Below are 25,158 nucleotides of genomic sequence, written 5' to 3' on the forward strand. Positions count from 1 at the left end.
TTGTCTTGCCCGTTCACCCACTGAATGGCACACTTTCACAATCCATGTCTCAGTTGCCGCAACACTTAAAAATCCTTCTTTAACCTCTCCCCTCCCCTTCATCTACACTGATTGAAGTGGATTTAACAAGTGACATCAATAAGGGATCATAGCTTCACCTGGATTCATCTGGTCAGTCTGTCATTGAAAGAGCAGGTGTTCCTAATGTTTTGTACACTCAGTGCATCTACACCCTTCTCTCTCTGTCTCTCTCTCTTCCCTTCTCTCTCTGTCTCTCCCTCTTCCCTTCTCTCTCTGTCTCTCCCTCTTCCCTTCTCTCTCTGTCTCTCCCTCTTCCCTTCTCTCTCTGTCTCTCCCTCTTCCCTTCTCTCTCTGTCTCTCCCTCTTCCCTTCTCTCTCTGTCTCTCCCTCTTCCCTTCTCTCTCTGTCTCTCCCTCTTCCCTTCTCTCTCTGTCTCTCCCTCTTCCCTTCTCTCTCTGTCTCTCCCTCTTCCCTTCTCTCTCTGTCTCTCCCTCTTCCCTTCTCTCTCTGTCTCTCCCTCTTCCCTTCTCTCTCTGTCTCTCTTCCCTCCTCTCTCTGTCTCTCTCTTCCCTTCTCTCTCTGTCTCTCCCTCTTCCCTTCTCTCTCTGTCTCTCTCTTCCCTCCTCTCTCTGTCTCTCTTCCCTCCTCTCTCTGTCTCTCTCTTCCCTCCTCTCTCTGTCTCTCTCTTCCCTTCTCTCTCTGTCTCTCTCTCTTCCCTCCTCTCTCTGTCTCTCTTCCCTCCTCTCTCTGTCTCTCTTCCCTCCTCTCTCTGTCTCTCTTCCCTCCTCTCTCTGTCTCTCTTCCCTCCTCTCTCTGTCTCTCTTCCCTCCTCTCTCTGTCTCTTCCCTTCTTCTCTCTCTTCCCCTCTCTCTGTCTCTCTTCCCTCCTCTCTCTGTCTCTCTTCCCTCCTCTCTCTCTTCCCTCCTCTCTCTGTCTCTCTTCCCTCCTCTCTCTGTCTCTCTTCCCTCCTCTCTCTGTCTCTCTCTTCCCCTCTCTCTGTCTCTCTTCCCTTCTCTCTCTGTCTCTCTTCCCTCCTCTCTCTGTCTCTCTCTTCCCTCCTCTCTCTGTCTCTCTTCCCTCCTCTCTCTGTCTCTCTTCCCTCCTCTCTCTGTCTCTCTTCCCTTCTCTCTCTGTCTCTCTTCCCTTCTCTCTCTGTCTCTCTTCCCTTCTCTCTCTGTCTCTCTTCCCTCCTCTCTCTGTCTCTCTTCCCTCCTCTCTCTGTCTCTCTTCCCTCCTCTCTCTGTCTCTTCCCTTCTTCTCTCTCTTCCCCTCTCTCTGTCTCTCTTCCCTCCTCTCTCTGTCTCTCTTCCCTCCTCTCTCTCTTCCCTCCTCTCTCTGTCTCTCTTCCCTCCTCTCTCTGTCTCTCTTCCCTCCTCTCTCTGTCTCTCTCTTCCCTCCTCTCTCTGTCTCTCTCTTCCCTCCTCTCTCTGTCTCTCTCTTCCCTCCTCTCTCTGTCTCTCTTCCCTCCTCTCTCTGTCTCTCTTCCCTCCTCTCTCTGTCTCTCTTCCCTCCTCTCTCTGTCTCTCTTCCCTCCTCTCTCTGTCTCTCTTCCCTCCTCTCTCTGTCTCTCTTCCCTCCTCTCTCTGTCTCTCTCTTCCCTCCTCTCTCTGTCTCTCTTCCCTCCTCTCTCTGTCTCTCTTCCCTCCTCTCTCTGTCTCTCTTCCCTCCTCTCTCTGTCTCTCTTCCCTCCTCTCTCTGTCTCTCTTCCCTCCTCTCTCTGTCTCTCTCTTCCCTCCTCTCTCTGTCTCTTCCCTTCTTCTCTCTCTTCCCCTCTCTCTGTCTCTCTTCCCTCCTCTCTCTGTCTCTCTTCCCTCCTCTCTCTCTTCCCTCCTCTCTCTGTCTCTCTCTTCCCTCCTCTCTCTGTCTCTTCCCTTCTTCTCTCTCTTCCCCTCTCTCTGTCTCTCTTCCCTTCTCTCTCTGTCTCTCTTCCCTCCTCTCTCTGTCTCTCTCTTCCCCTCTCTCTGTCTCTCTTCCCTTCTCTCTCTGTCTCTCTTCCCTCCTCTCTCTGTCTCTCTCTTCCCTCCTCTCTCTGTCTCTCTTCCCTCCTCTCTCTGTCTCTCTTCCCTCCTCTCTCTGTCTCTCTTCCCTCCTCTCTCTGTCTCTCTCTTCCCTCCTCTCTCTGTCTCTCTTCCCTCCTCTCTCTGTCTCTCTTCCCTCCTCTCTCTGTCTCTCTTCCCTCCTCTCTCTGTCTCTCTCTTCCCTCCTCTCTCTGTCTCTTCCCTTCTTCTCTCTCTTCCCTCCTCTCTCTGTCTCTCTTCCCTCCTCTCTCTGTCTCTCTTCCCTCCTCTCTCTGTCTCTCTTCCCTCCTCTCTCTGTCTCTCTCTTCCCTCCTCTCTCTGTCTCTCTTCCCTCCTCTCTCTGTCTCTCTCTTCCCTCCTCTCTCTGTCTCTCTCTTCCCTCCTCTCTCTCTTCCCTCCTCTCTCTGTCTCTCTCTTCCCTCCTCTCTCTGTCTCTCTTCCCTCCTCTCTCTGTCTCTCTTCCCTCCTCTCTCTGTCTCTCTTCCCTTCTCTCTCTGTCTCTCTTCCCTTCTCTCTCTGTCTCTCTTCCCTTCTCTCTCTGTCTCTCTTCCCTCCTCTCTCTGTCTCTCTTCCCTCCTCTCTCTGTCTCTTCCCTTCTTCTCTCTCTTCCCCTCTCTCTGTCTCTCTTCCCTCCTCTCTCTGTCTCTCTTCCCTCCTCTCTCTCTTCCCTCCTCTCTCTGTCTCTCTTCCCTCCTCTCTCTGTCTCTCTTCCCTCCTCTCTCTGTCTCTCTCTTCCCTCCTCTCTCTGTCTCTCTCTTCCCTCCTCTCTCTGTCTCTCTCTTCCCTCCTCTCTCTGTCTCTCTTCCCTCCTCTCTCTGTCTCTCTTCCCTCCTCTCTCTGTCTCTCTTCCCTCCTCTCTCTGTCTCTCTTCCCTCCTCTCTCTGTCTCTCTTCCCTCCTCTCTCTGTCTCTCTTCCCTCCTCTCTCTGTCTCTCTCTTCCCTCCTCTCTCTGTCTCTCTTCCCTCCTCTCTCTGTCTCTCTTCCCTCCTCTCTCTGTCTCTCTTCCCTCCTCTCTCTGTCTCTCTTCCCTCCTCTCTCTGTCTCTCTTCCCTCCTCTCTCTGTCTCTCTCTTCCCTCCTCTCTCTGTCTCTTCCCTTCTTCTCTCTCTTCCCCTCTCTCTGTCTCTCTTCCCTCCTCTCTCTGTCTCTCTTCCCTCCTCTCTCTCTTCCCTCCTCTCTCTGTCTCTCTCTTCCCTCCTCTCTCTGTCTCTTCCCTTCTTCTCTCTCTTCCCCTCTCTCTGTCTCTCTTCCCTTCTCTCTCTGTCTCTCTTCCCTCCTCTCTCTGTCTCTCTCTTCCCCTCTCTCTGTCTCTCTTCCCTTCTCTCTCTGTCTCTCTTCCCTCCTCTCTCTGTCTCTCTCTTCCCTCCTCTCTCTGTCTCTCTTCCCTCCTCTCTCTGTCTCTCTTCCCTCCTCTCTCTGTCTCTCTTCCCTCCTCTCTCTGTCTCTCTCTTCCCTCCTCTCTCTGTCTCTTCCCTTCTTCTCTCTCTTCCCTCCTCTCTCTGTCTCTCTTCCCTCCTCTCTCTGTCTCTCTTCCCTCCTCTCTCTGTCTCTCTTCCCTCCTCTCTCTGTCTCTCTCTTCCCTCCTCTCTCTGTCTCTCTTCCCTCCTCTCTCTGTCTCTCTCTTCCCTCCTCTCTCTGTCTCTCTCTTCCCTCCTCTCTCTCTTCCCTCCTCTCTCTGTCTCTCTCTTCCCTCCTCTCTCTGTCTCTCTCTTCCCTCCTCTCTCTCTTCCCTCCTCTCTCTGTCTCTCTCTTCCCTCCTCTCTCTGTCTCTTCCCTTCTTCTCTCTCTTCCCTCCTCTCTCTGTCTCTCTTCCCTCCTCTCTCTGTCTCTCTTCCCTCCTCTCTCTGTCTCTCTTCCCTCCTCTCTCTGTCTCTCTTCCCTCCTCTCTCTGTCTCTCTTCCCTCCTCTCTCTGTCTCTCTTCCCTCCTCTCTCTGTCTCTCTTCCCTCCTCTCTCTGTCTCTCTTCCCTCCTCTCTCTGTCTCTCTTCCCTCCTCTCTCTGTCTCTCTCTTCCCTCCTCTCTCTGTCTCTTCCCTTCTTCTCTCTCTTCCCTCCTCTCTCTGTCTCTCTTCCCTCCTCTCTCTGTCTCTCTTCCCTCCTCTCTCTGTCTCTCTTCCCTCCTCTCTCTGTCTCTCTCTTCCCTCCTCTCTCTGTCTCTCTTCCCTCCTCTCTCTGTCTCTCTCTTCCCTCCTCTCTCTGTCTCTCTCTTCCCTCCTCTCTCTCTTCCCTCCTCTCTCTGTCTCTCTCTTCCCTCCTCTCTCTGTCTCTCTCTTCCCTCCTCTCTCTCTTCCCTCCTCTCTCTGTCTCTCTCTTCCCTCCTCTCTCTGTCTCTTCCCTTCTTCTCTCTCTTCCCTCCTCTCTCTGTCTCTCTTCCCTCCTCTCTCTGTCTCTCTTCCCTCCTCTCTCTGTCTCTCTTCCCTCCTCTCTCTGTCTCTCTTCCCTTCTCTCTCTGTCTCTTCCCTCCTCTCTGTCTGTAGTTAGGACAACGTGATGAGTCCAGTGGTGTTGTTTCCGTGATTCCACCCCCCTTAGAAAGAGTCTCTGGGTGATCTAGTCGGTGTATTAGAGAGTTAGAGTGACACAGTGTATTTCAATACAGCAGTGAGGTTCACACGACTCTCTCTGAGAGCTGCCAATGTGTGATCTCTTTCTCCCGTTCGTAACAGTGGCCACAGCAGCAGCTCCCGCCTTCTCAAACCCAGCTAGTCTGTCTCACAGTGAGATGTGTGTTCTAATAGGAGTCACAACGATGGTCATCACACACGCCAGCTAGGACAAGACTAATTCATTACTATTCCCATACTGCTGAAATGAACAAATGTACAAATACAACCTTCCTTTCCCCGAGTCAACTAGTCCATATGGGAAATGTATTGCAGTGTGACAGGTTATTGATCAGCTATCCTGACATGAAGAAAACATTATATATGTGATTCATCTGATATTGACAAAGTATCTGGTTTACTTGAAAATATGTTCAATACTTTTGATGCAAATGTATACATGCTTTAATGAAGTAACCTCCACACACAAGGCCTGAAAACAGACCTATCGTCAGCGAGCTCCATCTGTGAACTTCCTGCTGGAAACAGTAAGACAGACAGTAAGGTGATCCATGGTGGCAGGGAGCAACAATTACTACAAACAATCCTTTAAACCCCTCTCTCTCCCTCCTTCAATACCTCCCTCTCTCCCCTCCTTCCCTCCCTGCCTCTACCTCCCCCTGCTTCTCTCCCTCCCCCTTCCCTCCCTCTCCCCTCCCTGCCTCTTCCTCCCCCTGCTTCCCTCTCCTCTCCTTCCCTCCCTCTCCCCTCCTTCCCTCCCTCTCCCCTCCTTCCCTCCCTCTCCCCTTTTTCCCTCCTCACCCTCCTATACCCCAACCAGAGTATAACAGCATTAGTGTGAACCATCATAGACAAAGGATTAGCTGCTTCTCACTCTCTCTGACACACACACAGTGTTTTTCCCCAGTCATGATTGTGTTCAGAGGAAGCGAGACATGTTGTAAAGCCTGACGTCTAAACCTCTGAAAGTTCTAACGAGGAGGAGGACAGGACGAAAACAACAGCCATCCTGTCTGAATGAGGAGGACAAAGACAACAGCCATCCTGTCTGAATGAGGAGGACAAAGACAACAGCCATCCTGCCTGAATGAGGAGGACAAAGACAACAGCCATCCTGTCTGAATGAGGAGGACAAAGACAACAGCCATCCTGTCTGAATGAGGAGGACAAAGACAACAGCCATACTGTCTGAATGAGGAGGACAAAGACAACAGCCATCCTGTCTGAATGAGGAGGACAAAGACAACAGCCATCCTGCCTGAATGAGGAGGACAAAGACAACAGCCATCCTGTCTGAATGATGAGTACAAAGACAACAGCCATCCTGTCTGAATGAGGAGGACAAAGACACCAGCCATCCTGCCTGAATGAGGAGGACAAAGACAACAGCCATCCTGTCTGAATGAGGAGGACAGGATGAAGACACCATCCATCCTGTCTGAATGAGGAGGACAGGATGAAGACACCATCCATCCTGTCTGAATGAGGAGGACAGGACAAAGACACCAGCCATCCTGTCTGAATGAGGAGGACAGGATGAAGACACCATCCATCCTGTCTGAATGAGGAGGACAGGACGAAGACAACAGCCATCCTGTCTGAATGAGGAGGACAGGACGAAGACAACAGCCATCCTGTCTGAATGAGGAGGACAGGACGAAGACAACAGCCATCCTGTCTGAATGAGGAGGACAGGACGAAGACAACAGCCATCCTGTCTGAATGAGGAGGACAGGACGAAGACACCAGCCATCCTGTCTAACATAAAGCATGATTACAGTAGCTCCAGGAGGCAGTACCAGCGTGATGTTACACTGTATTATGTAGAGGTCATGTATCCATTCATCAAGCCAGTGTAAAGGTGGCCACATTACTTTACTCTACCGTCACTAGAGCTCTGACAGACAACACGATACAGGCCGTATATCTCTCTACCGTCACTAGAGCTCTGACAGACAACACGATACAGGCCGTATATCTCTCTACCGTCACTAGAGCTCTGACAGACAACACGATACAGGCCGTATATCTCTCTACCGTCACGAGAGCTCTGACAGACAACACGATACAGGCCGTATATCTCTCTACCGTCACTAGAGCTCTGACAGAAAACACGATACAGGCCGTATATCTGTACCGGTACCCCCTGTATATAGTCTCCACATTGACTCTGTACCGTAACACCCTGTATATAGTCTCCACATTGACTCTGTACCGGTACCCCCTGTATATAGCCTCCACATTGACTCTGTACCGTAACACCCTGTATATAGCCTCCACATTGACTCTGTACCGTAACACCCTGTATATAGCCTCCACATTGACTCTGTACCGTAACACCCTGTATATAGCGCCACATTGACTCTGTACCGTAACACCCTGTATATAGCCTCCACATTGACTCTGTACCGTAACACCCTGTATATAGCCTCCACATTGACTCTGTACCGTAACACCCTGTATATATCCTCCACATTGACTCTGTACCGGTACCCCCTGTATATAGCCTCCACATTGACTCTGTACCGTAACACCCTGTATATAGCCTCCACATTGACTCTGTACCGTAACACCCTGTATATATCCTCCACATTGACTCTGTACCAGTACCCCCTGTATATAGCCTCCACATTGACTCTGTACCGTAACACCCTGTATATAGCGCCACATTGACTCTGTACCGTAACACCCTGTATATAGCCTCCACATTGACTCTGTACCGTAACACCCTGTATATAGCCTCCACATTGACTCTGTACCGGTACCCCCTGTATATAGCCTCCACATTGACTCTGTACCGGTACCCCCTGTATATAGCCTCCACATTGACTCTGTACCGTAACACCCTGTATATAGCCTCCACATTGACTCTGTACCGTAACACCCTGTATATAGCCTCCACATTGACTCTGTACCGTAACACCCTGTATATAGCCTCCACATTGACTCTGTACCGGTACCCCCTGTATATAGCCTCCACATTGACTCTGTACCGTAACACCCTGTATATAGCGCCACATTGACTCTGTACCGTAACACCCTGTATATAGCCTCCACATTGACTCTGTACCGTAACACCCTGTATATAGCCTCATTATTGTTATTTTGTTGTGTTACTTTTTATACGTTTTTACTGTAATTTATTTGGTAAATATTTTCTTAACTCTTTCTTGAACTGCACTGTTGGTTAGGGGCTTGTAGGTCAGCATTTCACGATAAGGTCTACACCTGTTGTACGTGCACGTGACAAATCCAGTTTGATATGATTTGTACAGGACGTGCTGTATGTGGCTCTCATGTGAATTATTAACACGGTCACTTGTGTGGAAGGGACACCCGTCTCTACACAGCAGCAGACTGAGATGGACGAACACATTAAACCTGGAATGAATGGTTCACCAATCAATCACACACGGATACAGACATGACAGACTGTACATGTGTTGTTCAGCAGAGATCTCTCTATTTTAATAAGGTCAAATACCAACAGGGATGGACAAGGTCTTGCCTGTTTGCTACTGGGTGGCAATACAGACAGATGAGTGGACTGTGCTGTTCACATCATGTGATCCATTATTGGGTGTAAAAATTACACTGGGGAGGAGGGGGGTTGGTCTGGAGGGGAAACGTGTGACGCAAGAACAGTGTAGCCCAGACTCCTGTGGTGGACAGAGAGAGACTCCTGTGGTGGACAGAGAGAGACTCCTGTGGTAGACAGAGAGAGAGTCCTGTGGTGGACAGAGAGAGACTCCTGTGGTGGACAGAGAGAGACTCCTGTGGTGGACAGAGAGAGACTCCTGTGGTGGACAGAGAGAGACTCCTGTGGTGGACAGAGAGAGACTCCTGTGGTGGACAGAGAGAGACTCCTGTGGTGGACAGAGACAGGAGTGGACAGAGAGAGACTCCTGTGGTGGACAGAGAGAGACTCCTGTGGTGGACAGAGAGAGACTCCTGTGGTGGACAGAGAGAGACTCCTGTGGTGGACAGAGAGAGACTCCTGTGGTGGACAGAGAGAGACTCCTGTGGTGGACAGAGAGAGACTCCTGTGGTGGACAGAGAGGCAGACTCTTGTTACATTATCTGCTGTGTCTGAATTCTAATAAACCTGAAACACTCAACATTATCTCTGAACTTGATATTTTAGACATGGTGAATGTTTGATTTGTGGTTTTCACTCTGACAGTGGAAGTCTGATGTGTTCTCAGGCTACATCATGGTTTCTCACTGAATGAGGTCAGCGAGGACTAAGAGTAGAACAGCTGTCAGCTAGTCAGCAAACAGATCGAGGACGGAGAGACAAAAGAGAGAGGATGGATAGATGAAAGAGAGAGAACGGAGACATTAGAGAGAGGATGGAGAGATGAAAGAGAGGATGGAGAGATGAAAGAGAGGATGGAGAGACGAAAGAGAGAGGATGGAGAGATGAAAGAGAGAGGACGGAGAGATGAAAGAGAGGACGGAGAGATGAAAGAGAGGATGACAGACAAAAGAGAGAGGATGGAGAGACGAAAGAGAGAGGACGGAGAGATGAAAGAGAGAGGACGGAGAGACGAAAGAGAGAGGACGGAGAGACGAAAGAGAGAGGACGGAGAGACGAAAGAGAGAGGACGGAGAGATGAAAGAGTGGGGATAGAGATAGAGAGAGATAGAGAGAGAGAGAAGATGGAGAGACAAAAGAGAGAGGACGGAGAGACGAAAGAGAGAGGACAGAGAGATGAAAGAGAGAGGACGGAGAGATGAAAGAGAGAGGACGGAGAGATGAAAGACAGATGAGAGAGAGATGAACTAAGAGTCAGAAGAACACACCTAGTTGAATAGATAACAGACTCCATGGTATCAAGGAGAACGTCAGGGTTCTAGACAGAACAAACAAATGAGGCTTGTTGCTATGATACAATTACTTTCAAATGCTCGAAGAACAGAATAAATTGTGTAACAATTCATTATAGGGGTTGATTCTGTTCCACATCACCCTGGGCCTTTTCCTTAGGCCTTACAGCAAATGATCAATTAACTGACTGAGAACAAAGTCACACGTGGCCTGCTTTCATACAAGGCCAAGGCCGAGCGGTCTAACCTTCACGTTAACCTGCTGTTAGTTTCTCTAATTACCTGTCTGTACACACTAACTCAGAGGAAAAGCCCTCCATCTGTGTGTAATCACCCCAGCCCACTTCACCAGGGCTCCCTCCCTCCCTCAACCGTAAATAAGGTCTCCCAATCAGAGAGAGGGAGGGGGAGGGGAGAGATAGTGTTAGTCACTGTGGTGTGAGAGAGAGAGAGAGAGAGCGAGAGAGAGAGAGAGAGAGAGAGAGAGAGAGAGAGGGGGGAGGGGAGAGACAGTGTTAGTTTCTCCCTCTCATTCACCACAGTGACTAACACTGTCTCTCCCCTCCCCCTCCCCCTCCCTCTCTCTCTCTCTCTCTCTCTCTCATACACAACAGTGACTAACACTGTCTCTCCCCTCCCCCTCCCTCTCTCTCTCTCTCTCTCTCTCTCTCTCTCTCTCATACACAACAGTGACTAACACTGTCTCTCCCCTCCCCCTCCCTCTCTCTCTCTCTCTCTCTCTCTCTCTCTCTCTCTCTCTCATACACAACAGTGACTAACACTGTCTCTCCCCTCCCCCTCCCCCTCCCTCTCTCTCTCTCTCTCTCTCTCATACACAACAGTGACTAACACTGTCTCTCCCCTCCCCCTCCCTCTCTCTCTCTCTCTCTCTCTCTCTCTCTCTCTCTCATACACAACAGTGACTAACACTGTCTCTCCCCTCCCCCCTCTCTCTCTCTCAATTCAAGGGGATTTATTGACATGGGAAACATGATTACATTGCCAAAGCAAGTGAAGTAGATAATACATTTGTATTTTTTTACAGTAAACATTACACTCACAAATGTTCCAAAAGAATAAAGACATTACAAATGTCATATTATGTATATATACAGTGTTGTAACGATGTACAAATCATTAAAGTACACAAGGGAAAATAAATAAACATAAATATGGGTTGTATTTACAATGGTGTTTGTTCTTCACTGGTTGACCTTTTCTTGTGGCAACAGGTCACACATCTTGCTGCTGTGATTGGTCACTGTGGTATTTCACCCAGTAGATATGGGAGTTTATCAAAATTGAGTTTGTTTTCTAATTCTTTGTGGATCTGTGTAATCTGAGGGAAATATGTGTCTCTAATATGGTCATACATTGGGCAGGAGGTTAGGAAGTGCAGCTCAGTTTCCACCTCATTTTGTGGGCAGTGTTGCACATAGCCTGTCTTCTCTTGAGAGCCAGGTCTGCCTACGGCGGCCTTTCTCAATAGCAAGGCTATGCTCACTGAGTCTGTACATAGGCAAAGCTTTCCTTAAGTTTGGGTCAGTCACAGTGGTCAGGTATTCTGCCACTGTGTGCTCTCTGTTTAGGACCAAACACTGTCTCCCCCCCTCTCTCATACACCGCAATGACTCTCTCTGTCTGTCTGTCTGTCTGTCTCTCTCTCTCTCTCTCTCTCTCTCTCTCAGGAACCATGGTGAGCAAGGCGGAGGGTGGCAAAAGCATGCTCACCAACTCCGAGTCAGACTCAGAGGTGGCGCCCACCCCCTCCCCTTCCGCCTCGCTGGCCCTGGAGGTCAAATACTCCTTCCTGGACACCAGCAGCAGGTCACAGCAGCAGGTGTGTGTGTGTCCGTGTGTGCGTGTCCGTGTGTGTGCGTGGGGTGTCTGGGAGATTGAGAATAACATCAATTTAGCAAAAGACGAATGTTGAAAATATGACAATAAAGTTGTGTTGTAGGTGAGGAAGAGGAACAAGGCCCTCCAGGTGAGATTCAAGGACATCTGCGAGGCGCAGAACGAGCAGAGAGAGGCCGCTCTACAGATGGCTGGGAAGGGGGGCAAGCCAGTCTCATACAAGGTCTGTAACCAACCCTCCTTTTGGTTTGGGAACATATATTACAGTATTATTGTACTATGACCGTGGAATAGAAGAAACACGGTCCTGGGAACTTCAAGGGCTGCACATTTAGCTTCATCTTTGATAATGATTTGAATCAGCTGTGAAGTACTAGGGCAACACCCTAAATTATCACCCCTCGAGGTCCCCAGGAGGGAGTCTGGGAAACCCTGGTTTATAGTGTCTCAAAACTCTTAGTGCTCCTCAATGTTGTTTTTACTTTGTAATGTGTCGGTGTTGAAGAATAACACTTTTCTAAACTCTGAGTGGTCCTCAATGTTGTTTTTACTTTGTAATGTGTCGGTGTTGAAGAATAACACTTTTCTAAACTCTGAGTGGTCCTCAATGTTGTTTTTACTTTGTAATCTGTCGGTGTTGAAGAATAACACTTTTCTAAACTCTGAACCGTTTTCCAAGGTGGCGTACCGCAAGTACATGACAGTGCCCGCCCGGCGCTCCATCCCCAACGTCACCAAGAGCACAGGGGTCCAGACCTCCCCGGACCTCAAGAGCCGTTACAAGACCTTTCCCTTCGAGAGGAAAAAGGGCCACAGCCACACCAAACACGTAGCAGCAGTGGAGAGAGACAAGGGCCACAACAACGGGTTTGTCATCGACGTCAAGCACTCGAAAGCTGTGGAGCGTTTAGGGGACAGGGAAGGGGACAGGGGCGCCTGCGGTGGAGGAGTAGTACAGAGAACCAGGGCCTTGTTGCATACTACGGAGTGCATGGCTACGGTGGAGAAGCACTGTACAGACGGAGAAGATGTCCTCTACTCTGACTGTCTGATGCTCACAGACTGCCCCTCTCCCTCCAACACGCCCAGCTCCAACCCACAGGCCACGGACTACCAGATCTGCAGTGTCAAATCAAAACCCCTGGAAGGATTACAACACAGGGAACTGGACTCCTCGGACAGTTGCTCGGACCGTTCGGCCAGTAAACGGCAGCTGCTTCACTTGGAGGAGCCAGGCTCTAGCAGGACTCTGCCGGGGGACAGGAGAGGGTCTCCCTCAGCCTCCAAGGTGACCGGCCCCATCTCCTGGAACTCTCTGACCCAGGTGGAGTGTCTGGAGAGCCCGACAGCACGGAGCAAACGAATGAAGGGACTAGAGCTCAACGGACTACAGTCTCAGACTCTACCGCGAGCCGCTGGCTGCACTACCCAGGCACAGTGCCATGAACCAGCAGCCTTCTCACCACAGACGCTGTCACCCCGGACCGTGGGGGAGGCGGTGGGCTGTGGGGGTAGCAGGGTTGAACCAGCGACTGTAGGGGGAGTTAACCCCGGGGAGGCCTGTAAGCAGATAGTACCGCTAGTGACTCAGAAAGCGGATGGAGGAGAGGACGTGAAAGCCCAGCTTCAGGCCATGGAGAACCTGATCTCCTCCAGCCAGGAGACCATCAAGGTCCTACTGGGAGTAATCCAGGAGCTGGAGAAGGGAGAGGCCCACAGAGAGGGGTAAGGTGACTTTACAATGACTTCCTATCTGATGTGTGGGTCACACAACCTACTGGTTAACAGGAGAGTAGACTGGGTCCTATAACCTACTGGTTAACAGGAGAGTAGAGTGGGTCCTATAACCTACTGATTAACAGGAGAGTAGGATGGGTCCTATAACCTACTGGTTAACAGGAGAGTAGACTGGGTCCTATAACCTACTGGTTAACAGGAGAGTAGGATGGGTCCTATAACCTACTGGTTAACAGGAGAGTAGACTGGGTCCTATAACCTACTGGTTAACAGGAGAGTAGGATGGGTCCTATAACCTACTGGTTAACAGGAGAGTAGGATGGGTCCTATAACCTACTGGTTAACAGGAGAGTAGGATGGGTCCTATAACCTACTGGTTAACAGGAGAGTAGGATGGGTCCTATAACCTACTGGTTAACAGGAGAGTAGACTGGGTCCTATAACCTACTGGTTAACAGGAGAGTAGACTGGGTCCTATAACCTACTGGTTAACAGGAGAGTAGGATGGGTCCTATAACCTACTGGTTAACAGGAGAGTAGACTGGGTCCTATAACCTACTGGTTAACAGGAGAGTAGGCTGGGTCCTATAACCTACTGGTTAACAGGAGAGTAGGCTGGGTCCTATAACCTACTGGTTAACAGGAGAGTAGGCTGGGTCCTATAACCTACTGGTTAACAGGAGAGTAGGCTGGGTCCTATAACCTACTGGTTAACAGGAGAGTAGGATGGGTCCTATAACCTACTGGTTAACAGGAGAGTAGGATGGGTCCTATAACCTACTGGTTAACAGGAGAGTAGGATGGGTCCTATAACCTACTGGTTAACAGGAGAGTAGACTGGGTCCTATAACCTACTGGTTAACAGGAGAGTAGACTGGGTCCTATAACCTACTGGTTAACAGGAGAGTAGGATGGGTCCTATAACCTACTGGTTAACAGGCGAGTAGGATGGGTCCTATAACCTACTGGTTAACATGAGAGTAGGCTGGGTCCTATAACCTACTGGTTAACAGGAGAGTAGACTGGGTCCTATAACCTACTGGTTAACAGGAGAGTAGGATGGGTCCTATAACCTACTGGTTAACAGGAGAGTAGGATGGGTCCTATAACCTACTGGTTAACAGGAGAGTAGGATGGGTCAAACAACCTACTTGTTAACAGGAGAGTAGACTGGGTCCTATAACCTACTGGTTAACAGGAGAGTAGACTGGGTCCTATAACCTACTGGTTAACAGGAGAGTAGACTGGGTCCTATAACCTACTGGTTAACAGGAGAGTAGACTGGGTCCTATAACCTACTGGTTAACAGGAGAGTAGACTGGGTCCTATAACCTACTGGTTAACAGGAGAGTAGGCTGGGTCCTATAACCTACTGGTTAACAGGAGAGTAGGCTGGGTCCTATAACCTACTGGTTAACAGGAGAGTAGGATGGGTCCTATAACCTACTGGTTAACAGGAGAGTAGGATGGGTCCTATAACCTACTGGTTAACAGGAGAGTAGGCTGGGTCCTATAACCTACTGGTTAACAGGAGAGTAGACTGGGTCCTATAACCTACTGGTTAACAGGAGAGTAGACTGGGTCCTATAACCTACTGGTTAACAGGAGAGTAGGATGGGTCCTATAACCTACTGGTTAACAGGAGAGTAGACTGGGTCCTATAACCTACTGGTTAACAGGAGAGTAGGATGGGTCCTATAACCTACTGGTTAACAGGAGAGTAGGATGGGTCCTATAACCTACTGGTTAACAGGAGAGTAGACTGGGTCCTATAACCTACTGGTTAACAGGAGAGTAGGATGGGTCCTATAACCTACTGGTTAACAGGAGAGTAGGCTGGGTCCTATAACCTACTGGTTAACAGGAGAGTAGGCTGGGTCCTATAACCTACTGGTTAACAGGAGAGTAGGCTGGGTCCTATAACCTACTGGTTAACAGGAGAGTAGACTGGGTCCTATAACCTACTGGTTAACAGGAGAGTAGGATGGGTCCTATAACCTACTGGTTAACAGGAGAGTAGACTGGGTCCTATAACCTACTGGTTAACAGGAGAGTAGGATGGGTCCTATAACCTACTGGTTAACAGGAGAGTAGAATGGGTCCTATAACCTACTGGTTAACAGGAGAGTAGACTGGGTCCTATAACCTACTGGTTAACAGGAGAGTAGGCTGGGTCCTATAACCTACTGGTTAACAGGAGAGTAGGATGGGTCCTATAACCTACTGGTTAACAGGAGAGTAGGATGGGTCCTATAACCTACTGGTTAACAGGAGAGTAGGATGGGTCCTATAACCTACTGGTTAACAGGAGAGTAGACTGGGTCCTATAACCTACTGGTTAACAGGAGAGTAGGCTGGGTCCTATAACCTACTGGTTAACAGGAGAGTAGGATGGGACCTATAACATACTGGTTAACAGGAGAGTAGACTGGGTCCTATAACCTACTGGTTAACAGGAGAGTAGGCTGGGTCCTATAACCTACTGGTTAACAGGAGAGTAGGCTGGGTCCTATAACCTACTGGTTAACAGGAGAGTAGGATGGGTCCTATAACCTACTGGTTAACAGGAGAGTAGGCTGGGTCCTATAACCTACTGGTTAACAGGAGAGTAGACTGGGTAGTGATGGGGATCAGGGGACTATCTATACTAGTTATACTGGTTAATATGAGAGACTGGGTAGTGATGGGGATCAGGGGACTAGTTATACTGGTTAACATGAGAGACCGGGTAGTGATGGTGATCAGGGTTCTATCTATACTAGTTATACTGGTTAACATGAGAGACTGGGTAGTGATGGGGATCAGGGGTCTAGTTATACTGGTTAACCTGACAGACTGGGTAGTGATGGGGATCAGGGGACTATCTATACTAGTTATACTGGTTAACATGAGAGACTGGGTAGTGATGGGGATCAGGGGACTAGTTATACTGGTTAACATGAGAGACTGGGTAGTGATGGGGATCAGGGGTCCAGTTATACTGGTTAACATGAGAGACTGGGTAGTGATGGGGATCAGGGGACTATCTATACTAGTTATACTGGTTAACATGAGAGACTGGGTAGTGATGGGGATCAGGGGACTAGTTATACTGGTTAACAGGAGAGACTGGGTAGTGATGATGATCAGGGGACTAGTTATACTGGTTAACATGAGAGACTGGGTAGTGATGGGGATCAGGGGAATAGTTATACTAGTTAACAGGAGAGACTGGGTAGTGATGGTGATCAGGGGACTAGTTATACTAGTTAACATGAGAGACTGGGTAGTGATGGTGATCAGGGGACTAGTTATACTAGTTAACAGGAGAGACTGGGTAGTGATGGGGATCAGGGGAATAGTTATACTAGTTAACAGGAGAGACTGGGTAGTGATGGGGATCAGGGGACTAGTTATACTGGTTAACAGGAGAGACTGGGTAGTGATGTGTTTCTGTAATATTAAAGTGGAAATACTTCAGGTGGTGTCCAATATCTTGTCCAACTGTCTGTATATCTGAAATGAATCAACACTCTAGAATATACACTTCTAGCCAATCAGAATGGAGTATTGAACGACGCTGTAGTATAAGTGAGAGAGGAACCATGGAAGACCCAGCAGCATCACTTTATGAATCATTCAGATATGATGAATCCTGTGGCCATGGTGTGTTTCATGTACAGTAGAAACGCCCGCGGGATGACCGTGTAATACCGGAGCTGTGATTCAGAACTACTGGACTAGTCCACCTAGGTTGTATTGGTGGAATAGTGGAGCTCTGATTCAGAACTACAGGACTAGTCCATCTAGGTTGTATTGGTAGAATAGTGGAGCTCTGATTCAGAACTACAGGACTAGTCCATCTAGGTTGTATTGGTGGAATAGTGGAGCTCTGATTCAGAACTACAGGACTAGTCCATCTAGGTTGTATTGGTGGAATAGTGGAGCTCTGATTCAGAACTACAGGACTAGTCCATCTAGGTTGTATTGGTGGAATAGTGGAGCTCTGATTCAGAACTACAGGACTAGTCCATCTAGGTTGTATTGGTGGTGAACAGGGTTCAGAGCTTTACTGAACACAATGGAACAGAACAGCAGTTAAAAAGGATGTGAGGAAGTCACTTACAGGAGGTCTGTTCAGCACACGTTCCCTGTCATACTGTCATATTGACGTGTGATCTTTAGAGAATAATATCCGTTATCCAGACAAATTGAAGGGTACAAAACGGGATGGGACGGACAACAGCGTAGCGTCTATCTAGCCACTGTATCTGTCACAGAGAAGTCAGAGTACTGAATAGGCTCTTTAAAAGGGACCATATCCTTTTGGGATTCTCTCTAGATATCAACAACAACAACAAAAACAGAGCTATTCTGCTAGCGGACCAGCCAATCATCTGGCTGAACTTTGTCCGAAGTGGTTTGACGAGCCAGTCAGGTTATATCATGTAATCCCAACACCAGGGTTAGTGGTTTACTGAGCCACCGATTCAGATCCATCATGGTAATTCACTACAGGAAAACACAACCTCTCTCTTCACTTCTTATTACCTGGCTACCCTACAGCGCTGAGATGACAGGACACTCTCTGTGTGTGTGTGTGTGAGAGACTTGGGTGATATGCGTGTGACACAGTGCATTTGGCTCCAGTCCAGGAAGGTGATTAAAACAAACAAATCTCCTCACAAAACGACTTCCCTTAGCAGGAGATGATTAGCTAGATAGGCTGATGTACATGTTCGTGGCCTGGAAGATCTCTCTCTCTCTCTCTCTCTCTCTCTCTCTCTCTCTCTCTCTCTCTCTCTCTCTCTCTCTCTCTCTCTCTCTCTCTCTCTCTCTCTCTCTCTCTCTCTCTCTCTCTCTCTCTCTCTCTCTCTCTCTCTCTCTCTCTCTCTCTCTCTCTCTCTCTCTCTCTCTCTCTCTCTCTCTCTCTCTCTCTCTCTCTCTCTCTCTCTCTCTCTCTCTCTCTCTCTCTCTCTCTCTCTCTCTTCTCTCTCTCTCTCTCTCTCTCTCTCTCTCTCTCTCTCTCTCTCCTATCCTATCCTATCCTATCCTATCCTATCCTATCCTATCCTATCCTATCCTATCCTATCCTATCCTATCCTATCCTATCCTATCCTATCCTATCCTATCCTATCCTTGCAGGGACCTAAAATCCCCAAAAGGACAGTAAAACAAGGAAAATTGTCCCCATGAGGACAAAGGCTATTTTAAGTTTAGGGTTTAGGTTTAGAGTTAGGGTTACATGTTAAGGTTACACAAGGGTTAAGGGTTACGTAAGGGTTACAGGTTAAGGTTACGTAAGGGTTAAGGGTTACAGGTTACGTAAGGGTTAAGGGTTACAGGTTAAGGTTACGTAAGGGTTAAGGGTTACAGGTTAAGGTTACGTAAGGGTTACAGGTTAAGGTTACGTAAGGGTTAAGGGTTACAGGTTAAGGTTACGTAAGGGTTAAGGTTACAGGTTAAGGTTACGTAAGGGTTAAGGGTTACAGGTTAAGGTTACGTAAGGGTTACAGGTTAAGGTTACGTAAGGGTTAAGGGTTACAGGTTAAGGTTACCGTAATTTCCGGACTATTAAGCGCACCTAAATATAAGCCGCACCCACTGAATTAAAAAATATATATTATTTTGAACATAAATAAACCGCACATGTCTATAAGCCGCAGGTGCCTACCGGTACATTGAAACAAATGAACTTTACACAGGCTTTAACGAAACACGGCTTGTAACAAAAATAAATAGGCTTTAATGAAACACGGCTTGTAACAAAAAATAAATAGGCTTTAACGAAACACGGTTTGTAACAAAAATAAATAGGCTTTAACGAAACACGGCTTGTAACAAAAATAAATAGGCTTTAACGAAACACGGCTTGTAACAAAAATAAATAGGCTTTAACGAAACACGGCTTGTAACAAAAATAAATAGGCTTTAACGAAACACGGCTTGTAACAAAAATAAATAGGCTTTAACGAAACACGGCTTGTAACAAAAATAAATAGGCTTTAACGAAACACGGCTTGTAACAAAAATAAATAGGCTTTAACGAAACACGGCTTGTAACAAAAATAAATAGGCTTTAACGAAACACGGCTTGTAACAAAAATAAATAGGCTTTAACGAAACACGGCTTGTAACAAAAATAAATAGGCTTTAATGAAACACGGCTTGTAACAAAAATAAATAGGCTTTAATGAAACACGGTTTGTAACAAAAATAAATAGGCTTTAACGAAACACGGCTTGTAACAAAAAATAAATAGGCTTTAACGAAACACGGCTTGTAACAAAAATAAATAGGCTTTAATGAAACACGGCTTGTAACAAAAAATAAATAGGCTTTAACGAAACACGGCTTGTAACAAAAATAAATAGGCTTTAACGAATCACGGCTTGTAACAAAAATAAAAAATTAGCAGTAAGCTTTAGTTGTCTTTTTGCACTGAGTCAATTCCTCACGCTGCTGTTTCCAACGTCTTATCATCGACTCATTAAGACCAAGCTCCCGTGCAGCAGCTCTATTTCCTTTTCCAACAGCCAGATCAATCGCCTTCAACTTGAAAGCTGCATCATATGCATTTCCTCCGTGTCTTTGCCATGATGAGGGTGACAAAATGACTACCGTAATCAGAATGATGGGAAGTTTGAGAGCGCTCGATTTAATCTAAACAGTAAACAAAAAAGTTGTTTGACCTTAACCCGTTCAGCAATTTCATTGGTCTAATGAAAGCTTCATGCCGCCAAAAAACTGAGCACGTCACAGAATGTGTTTTTTTTTTTTTTTTTAATTGAAAGCGGGAAAAATCCATATATTAACCGCGTCATTGTTTAAGCCGCGAGGTTCAAAGCCTGGGAAAAAAGTTGTGGCTTATAGTCCGTTCCTTTATGGTACGTAAGGGTTACAGGTTAAGGTTACGTAAGGGTTAAGGATTTTTTTTTTTTTTTTAGGTCCCCATGATGATAGCAGAACAAAACCTGTGTGTGTGTGTGTGTGTGTGTGTGTGTGTGTGTGTGTGTGTGTGTGTGTGTGTGTGTGTGTGTGTGTGAGAAACGTGCTCCTCAGCCTTAAGTGTCCCTCATTAGCTTCTGAAGTGGAGCGATCAGATAAGACACTTGAGGATGGTGGTCACGTGTGTTTTGTGAGGCAGAGGTCCTCTGAGTTGGCGCCAGGTACGGGCTAAATAAGGAGGAAGTGGTAGTAGCTAAGCAAGGAGAGTGACGTCCTTTACACCTGAGCTAAAGGTAGCTAACCCTAGTGCTTAACAGGATGTCCTGGAAGAACCATTATCTTGACCCTTCATAGATACATTATCTCCAGCAGTAATATGACGAAGAGGTGAACCTACTTTACACTTAAAGTGAGGAACATGACTTCGCCACGAGCTGCAGGATGAACCACAGATATGACGACAACATGTACAATATTATTTTTAAGTATAATTATTTAACTATGCAAATCAGTTAAGAACAAATTCTTATTTACATTGACGGCCTACACCGGTCAAACCCTAACCCGGACAACACTGGGCGTGGGACTCCCCATCACGGCCGGTTGTGATACAGCCTGGATTCGAACCAGGGTGTCTGTCGTGACGGCTCTAGCACTGAGATGCAGTGCCTTAGACCGCTGTGATACAGCCTGGAATGGAACCAGGGTCTGTAGTGACGCCTCGAGCACTGAGATGCAGTGCCTTAGACCGCTGTGATACAGCCTGGATTTGAACCAGGGTGTCTGTAGTGACGCCTCTAGCACTGAGATGCAGTGACTTAGACCGCTGTGATACAGCCTGGATTCGAACCAGGGTGTCTGTAGTGACGCCTCTAGCACTGAGATGCAGTGCCTTAGATCGCTGTGATACAGCCTGGATTCGAACCAGGGTGTCTGTAGTGACGCCTCTAGCACTGAGATGCAGTGCCTTAGACCGCTGTGATACAGCCTGGAATGGAACCAGGGTCTGTAGTGACGCCTCTAGCACTGAGATGCAGTGTCTTAGACCGCTGTGATACAGCCTGGAATGGAACCAGGGTCTGTAGTGACGCCTCTTGCACTGAGATGCAGTGCCTTAGACCGCTGTGATACAGCCTGGAATGGAACACGGGTCTGTAGTGACGCCTCTAGCACTGAGATGCAGTGCCTTAGACCGCTGCACCACTCGGGAGCCCGGAAGACCTCAACAATTGACTATTTCATATGACTCATGTAGTAGTAGTGTCTAGTACAATGTAGTAACTATAGTCTGGCTTTCATTCACTGGCAGATGTACTGAAAGCAGTAACTCCTCTCAATGTATTCTGAACATTACATGATACTAGGACCAACAACATGTATTCAAAATGGCTTCTGAAGTTTCAGAATTGTATTTTTTTTAAATGGGAAAATATGGCTGTTATTTCAATTTCTTGAAAAGATTCTGTTTTGGAGATGAGTTTTTTTTTTAAATCGGACAACGACTATGGTTGGGCTATCTCATGTGCTGTGGTAAACTGTTATATGAAGAAGCAGTAACTTGACATTGTATAATACATTGAGCAATGTAAAGGTCTGATACTCAGTCGAACAGCTGGTAGAATGTGGACATACTGTCTACTGTCCATGGGTTTTATCACAGCAGATAGATAATTGTATTTTTTTCACAACCCCAAGCAGAGATTCTAATGTTTGTGTTGTCACGCTACGTTAGCCACACCGTCCCTCTCGTTCAGAAATGTCAGTAGCCCAAATAGGAACAGCCCAGGGCTGTAGGTGAATAAGTTACATTTCTGCTCGCATGGCATAACATCCATTTGTCATGTTAGTCAATGCGTGTGTCAAAGTGCATTTAGTCTGGAGACGTATGCCCTTTAGACGTGATGTGTAATGTTCTGCTGCATAACCATTATTACACATGATAAAACAGTAGAGAAACTGGGGAAACCATTATTACACATGATAAAACAGTAGAGAAACTGGGAAACCATTATTACACATGATAAAACAGTAGAGAAACTGGGAAACCATTATTACACATGATAAAACAGTAGAGAAACTGGGGAAACCATTATTACACATGATAAAACAGTAGAGAAACTGGGGAAACCATTATTACACATGATAAAACAGTAGAGAACTGGGAAACCGTTATTACACATGATAAAACAGTAGAGAAACTGGGAAACCATTATTACACATGATAAAACAGTAGAGAAACTGGGGAAACCATTATTACACATGATAAAACAGTAGAGAAACTGGGAAACCATTATAGCACATGATAAAACAGTAGAGAAACTGGGAAACCATTATAGCACATGATAAAACAGTAGAGAAACTAGGAAACCGTTATTACACATGATAAAACAGTAGAGAACTGGGAAACCATTATTACACATGATAAAACAGTAGAGAACTGGGAAACCATTATTACACATGATAAAACAGTAGAGAAACTGGGAAACCATTATTACACATGATAAAACAGTAGAGAAACTGGGGAAACCATTATTACACATGATAAAACAGTAGAGAAACTGGGAAACCATTATAGCACATGATAAAACAGTAGAGAAACTGGGAAACCATTATTACACATGATAAAACAGTAGAGAACTGGGAAACCGTTATTACACATGATAAAACAGTAGAGAACTGGGAAACCGTTATTACACATGATAAAACAGTAGAGAACTGGGAAACCATTATTACACATGATAAAACAGTAGAGAACTGGGAAACCATTATTACACATGATAAAACAGTAGAGAAACTAGGAAACCATTATTACACATGATAAAACAGTAGAGAACTGGGAAACCATTATTACACATGATAAAACAGTAGAGAAACTGGGAAACCGTTATTACACATGATAAAACAGTAGAGAAACTGGGAAACCATTATTACACATGATAAAACAGTAGAGAACTGGGAAACCGTTATTACACATGATAAAACAGTAGAGAACTGGGAAACCGTTATTACACATGATAAAACAGTAGAGAAACTGGGGAAACCATTATTACACATGATAAAACAGTAGAGAAACTGGGGAAACCATTATTACACATGATAAAACAGTAGAGAACTGGGAAACCATTATTACACATGATAAAACAGTAGAGAACTGGGGAAACCATTATTACACATGATAAAACAGTAGAGAACTGGGAAACCATTATTACACATGATAAAACAGTAGAGAACTGGGAAACCGTTATTACACATGATAAAACAGTAGAGAAACTGGGGAAACCATTATTACACATGATAAAACAGTAGAGAAACTGGGATAGGAAACACATGGAACATGCATGTATATTTCACAGACAACAACATGTCAGAAGCAAGGGGAGAGAAAGTGATGGCCAAGACATTGACAGTGTTTCTCCTAAAGAAGTAAAGAGACAAGGTACACTATATATACAGCAGTATGGGAACGCCCCTTCAAATGAGTGAATTTGGCTATGTCAGCCATACCCGTGGGTGACAGGTGTATAAAATCGAGCACACAGCCATGTAATCTCCATAGACAAACATTGGCAGTAGAATGGCTTTACTGAAGAGCTCAGTGACTTGCAACCTGGCACCGTCATAGGATGCCACCTTTCCAACAAGTGAGTTTGTCAAATTTCTACCCGGTCAACTGTAAGTGCTGTTATTGTGAAGTGATAACGTCTAGGAGCAACAACGGCTCAGACGTGAAGTGGTAGGCCACACAAGCTCACAGAACGCGACAGCCGAGTGCTCAAATGCACAGTATGTAAAAATTGTCTGTCCTCGGTTTCAACACTCAGTACAGAGTTCCAAACTTCCTCTGGAGGCAACGTCAGCACAATAACTGTTCGTCTGGAGCTTCATGAAATGGGTTTCCGTGGCCGATCAGATGCACAAGATCCCCATCCACAATGCCAAACGTTGGCTGCAGTGGTGTAAAGCTCGCAGTCATTGGACTCTGGAGCAGTGGAAACATGTTCCCTGGAGTGATGAATCACGCCTCAATCTGGCAGTCCGACGGACTAATCTGGGTTTGGCGGATGCCAGGAGAACGCTACCTGCCACAATGCATAGTGCCAACTGTAAAGTTTGGTGGAGGAGGAATAATGGTCTGGGGCTGTTTTTCATGGTTCGGGCCCCTTAGTTCCAATCAAGGAAAATCTTAACGCTACAGCATACAATGACATTCTAGATGATTCCGTTCTTCCAACTTTGTGGCAACAGTTTGGAGAAGGCCCTTTCCTGTTTCAGCATGACAATGCCCCCCGTGCACAAAGCGAGGTCCATACAGAAATGGTTTGCTGAGATCGGTGTGGAAGAACTTGAAGGCCTGTACAGAGCCCTGACCTCAACCCCATTGAACACCTTTGGGAGGAATTGGAACGCCGAATGCGAGCCGGGCCTAATCGCCCCAACATCAGTGCCCGACCTCACTAATGCTCTTGTGTCTGAATAGAAGTAAGTCCCTGCAGCAATGTTCCAACATCTAGTGGAAAACCTTCCCAGAAGAGTGGAGGCTGTTATAGCAGCAAAGGGGGAACCAACTCCATATTAATGCCCAGGATTTTGGAATGAGATATTAGACGAGCAGGTGACCACATATTCTTGGTCATGTAGTGTATGTTAGTTATTCCCTGACAACAGTACGTGATTGGTTCTTACACATAAGAATGGACCCAACTCTAATGTATGCCAGTCCCCTGGGTTTACAGGAGTTGAGGCCCACACACACAGAGAGAGAGAAAGAGGGATGGAGAGAGAGAGAGAGATTCCTCCGTTGTCTCCCTAACTCAGAGAGGTGTGTGTTTAGACCTGTCCTATACGGTTCATTAGTCAGATGATCTGTACAGGACCTTGCCAGGTCGCTGGGGGGGGGGGGGGGGGGGGGGGGGGGGGGGAAATAAGGAGGAGGGGTGGAGAGGGGAAGGAGGTAGAGGACACGGCTCGCCTTTGAGGAAAAGTGGATGCCTGGTGGCGGCCCAGGGAGCCCTGCCAAGATCCGCCCTGATGTCCTATCAGACATCACAGCTGTGGCTGGGACATGCAGGGTGGTGTGTGTGTGTGTGGTGTGTGTGTGTGTGTGTGTGTGTGTGTGTGTGTGTGTGTGTGTGTGTGTGTGTGTGTGTGTGTGTGTGTGTGTGTGTGTGGTGCCTGCCTACCCGTGTATATCACCTGTGTCTGACAG

The 25,158-nt window shown here is 47.1% G+C and overlaps 2 protein-coding genes across 3 annotated transcripts in view; one reads left to right on the forward strand and one right to left on the reverse strand.

Annotated features, from left to right (window-relative positions):
- LOC106613940 (dedicator of cytokinesis protein 1) overlaps positions 1 to 25,158 on the reverse strand; it is a 733,517-nt gene that overhangs the window by 378,578 nt on the left and 329,781 nt on the right. The window lies entirely within an intron of this gene.
- insyn2a (inhibitory synaptic factor 2A) overlaps positions 11,125 to 25,158 on the forward strand; it is a 93,428-nt gene continuing 79,394 nt past the window's right edge. Inside the window, exons 1-3 of the mRNA XM_045701157.2 lie at positions 11,125 to 11,271; positions 11,392 to 11,511; positions 11,968 to 13,013. Of these exons, the coding sequence (XP_045557113.2) occupies positions 11,125 to 11,271; positions 11,392 to 11,511; positions 11,968 to 13,013 (1,313 nt within the window). The remainder of the gene's footprint in view (positions 11,272 to 11,391; positions 11,512 to 11,967; positions 13,014 to 25,158) is intronic.

This window comes from Salmo salar, chromosome 18 (assembly GCF_965601325.2).
Source record: "Salmo salar chromosome 18, fSalSal1, whole genome shotgun sequence".
NCBI classification, from domain to species: domain Eukaryota; kingdom Metazoa; phylum Chordata; class Actinopteri; order Salmoniformes; family Salmonidae; genus Salmo; species Salmo salar.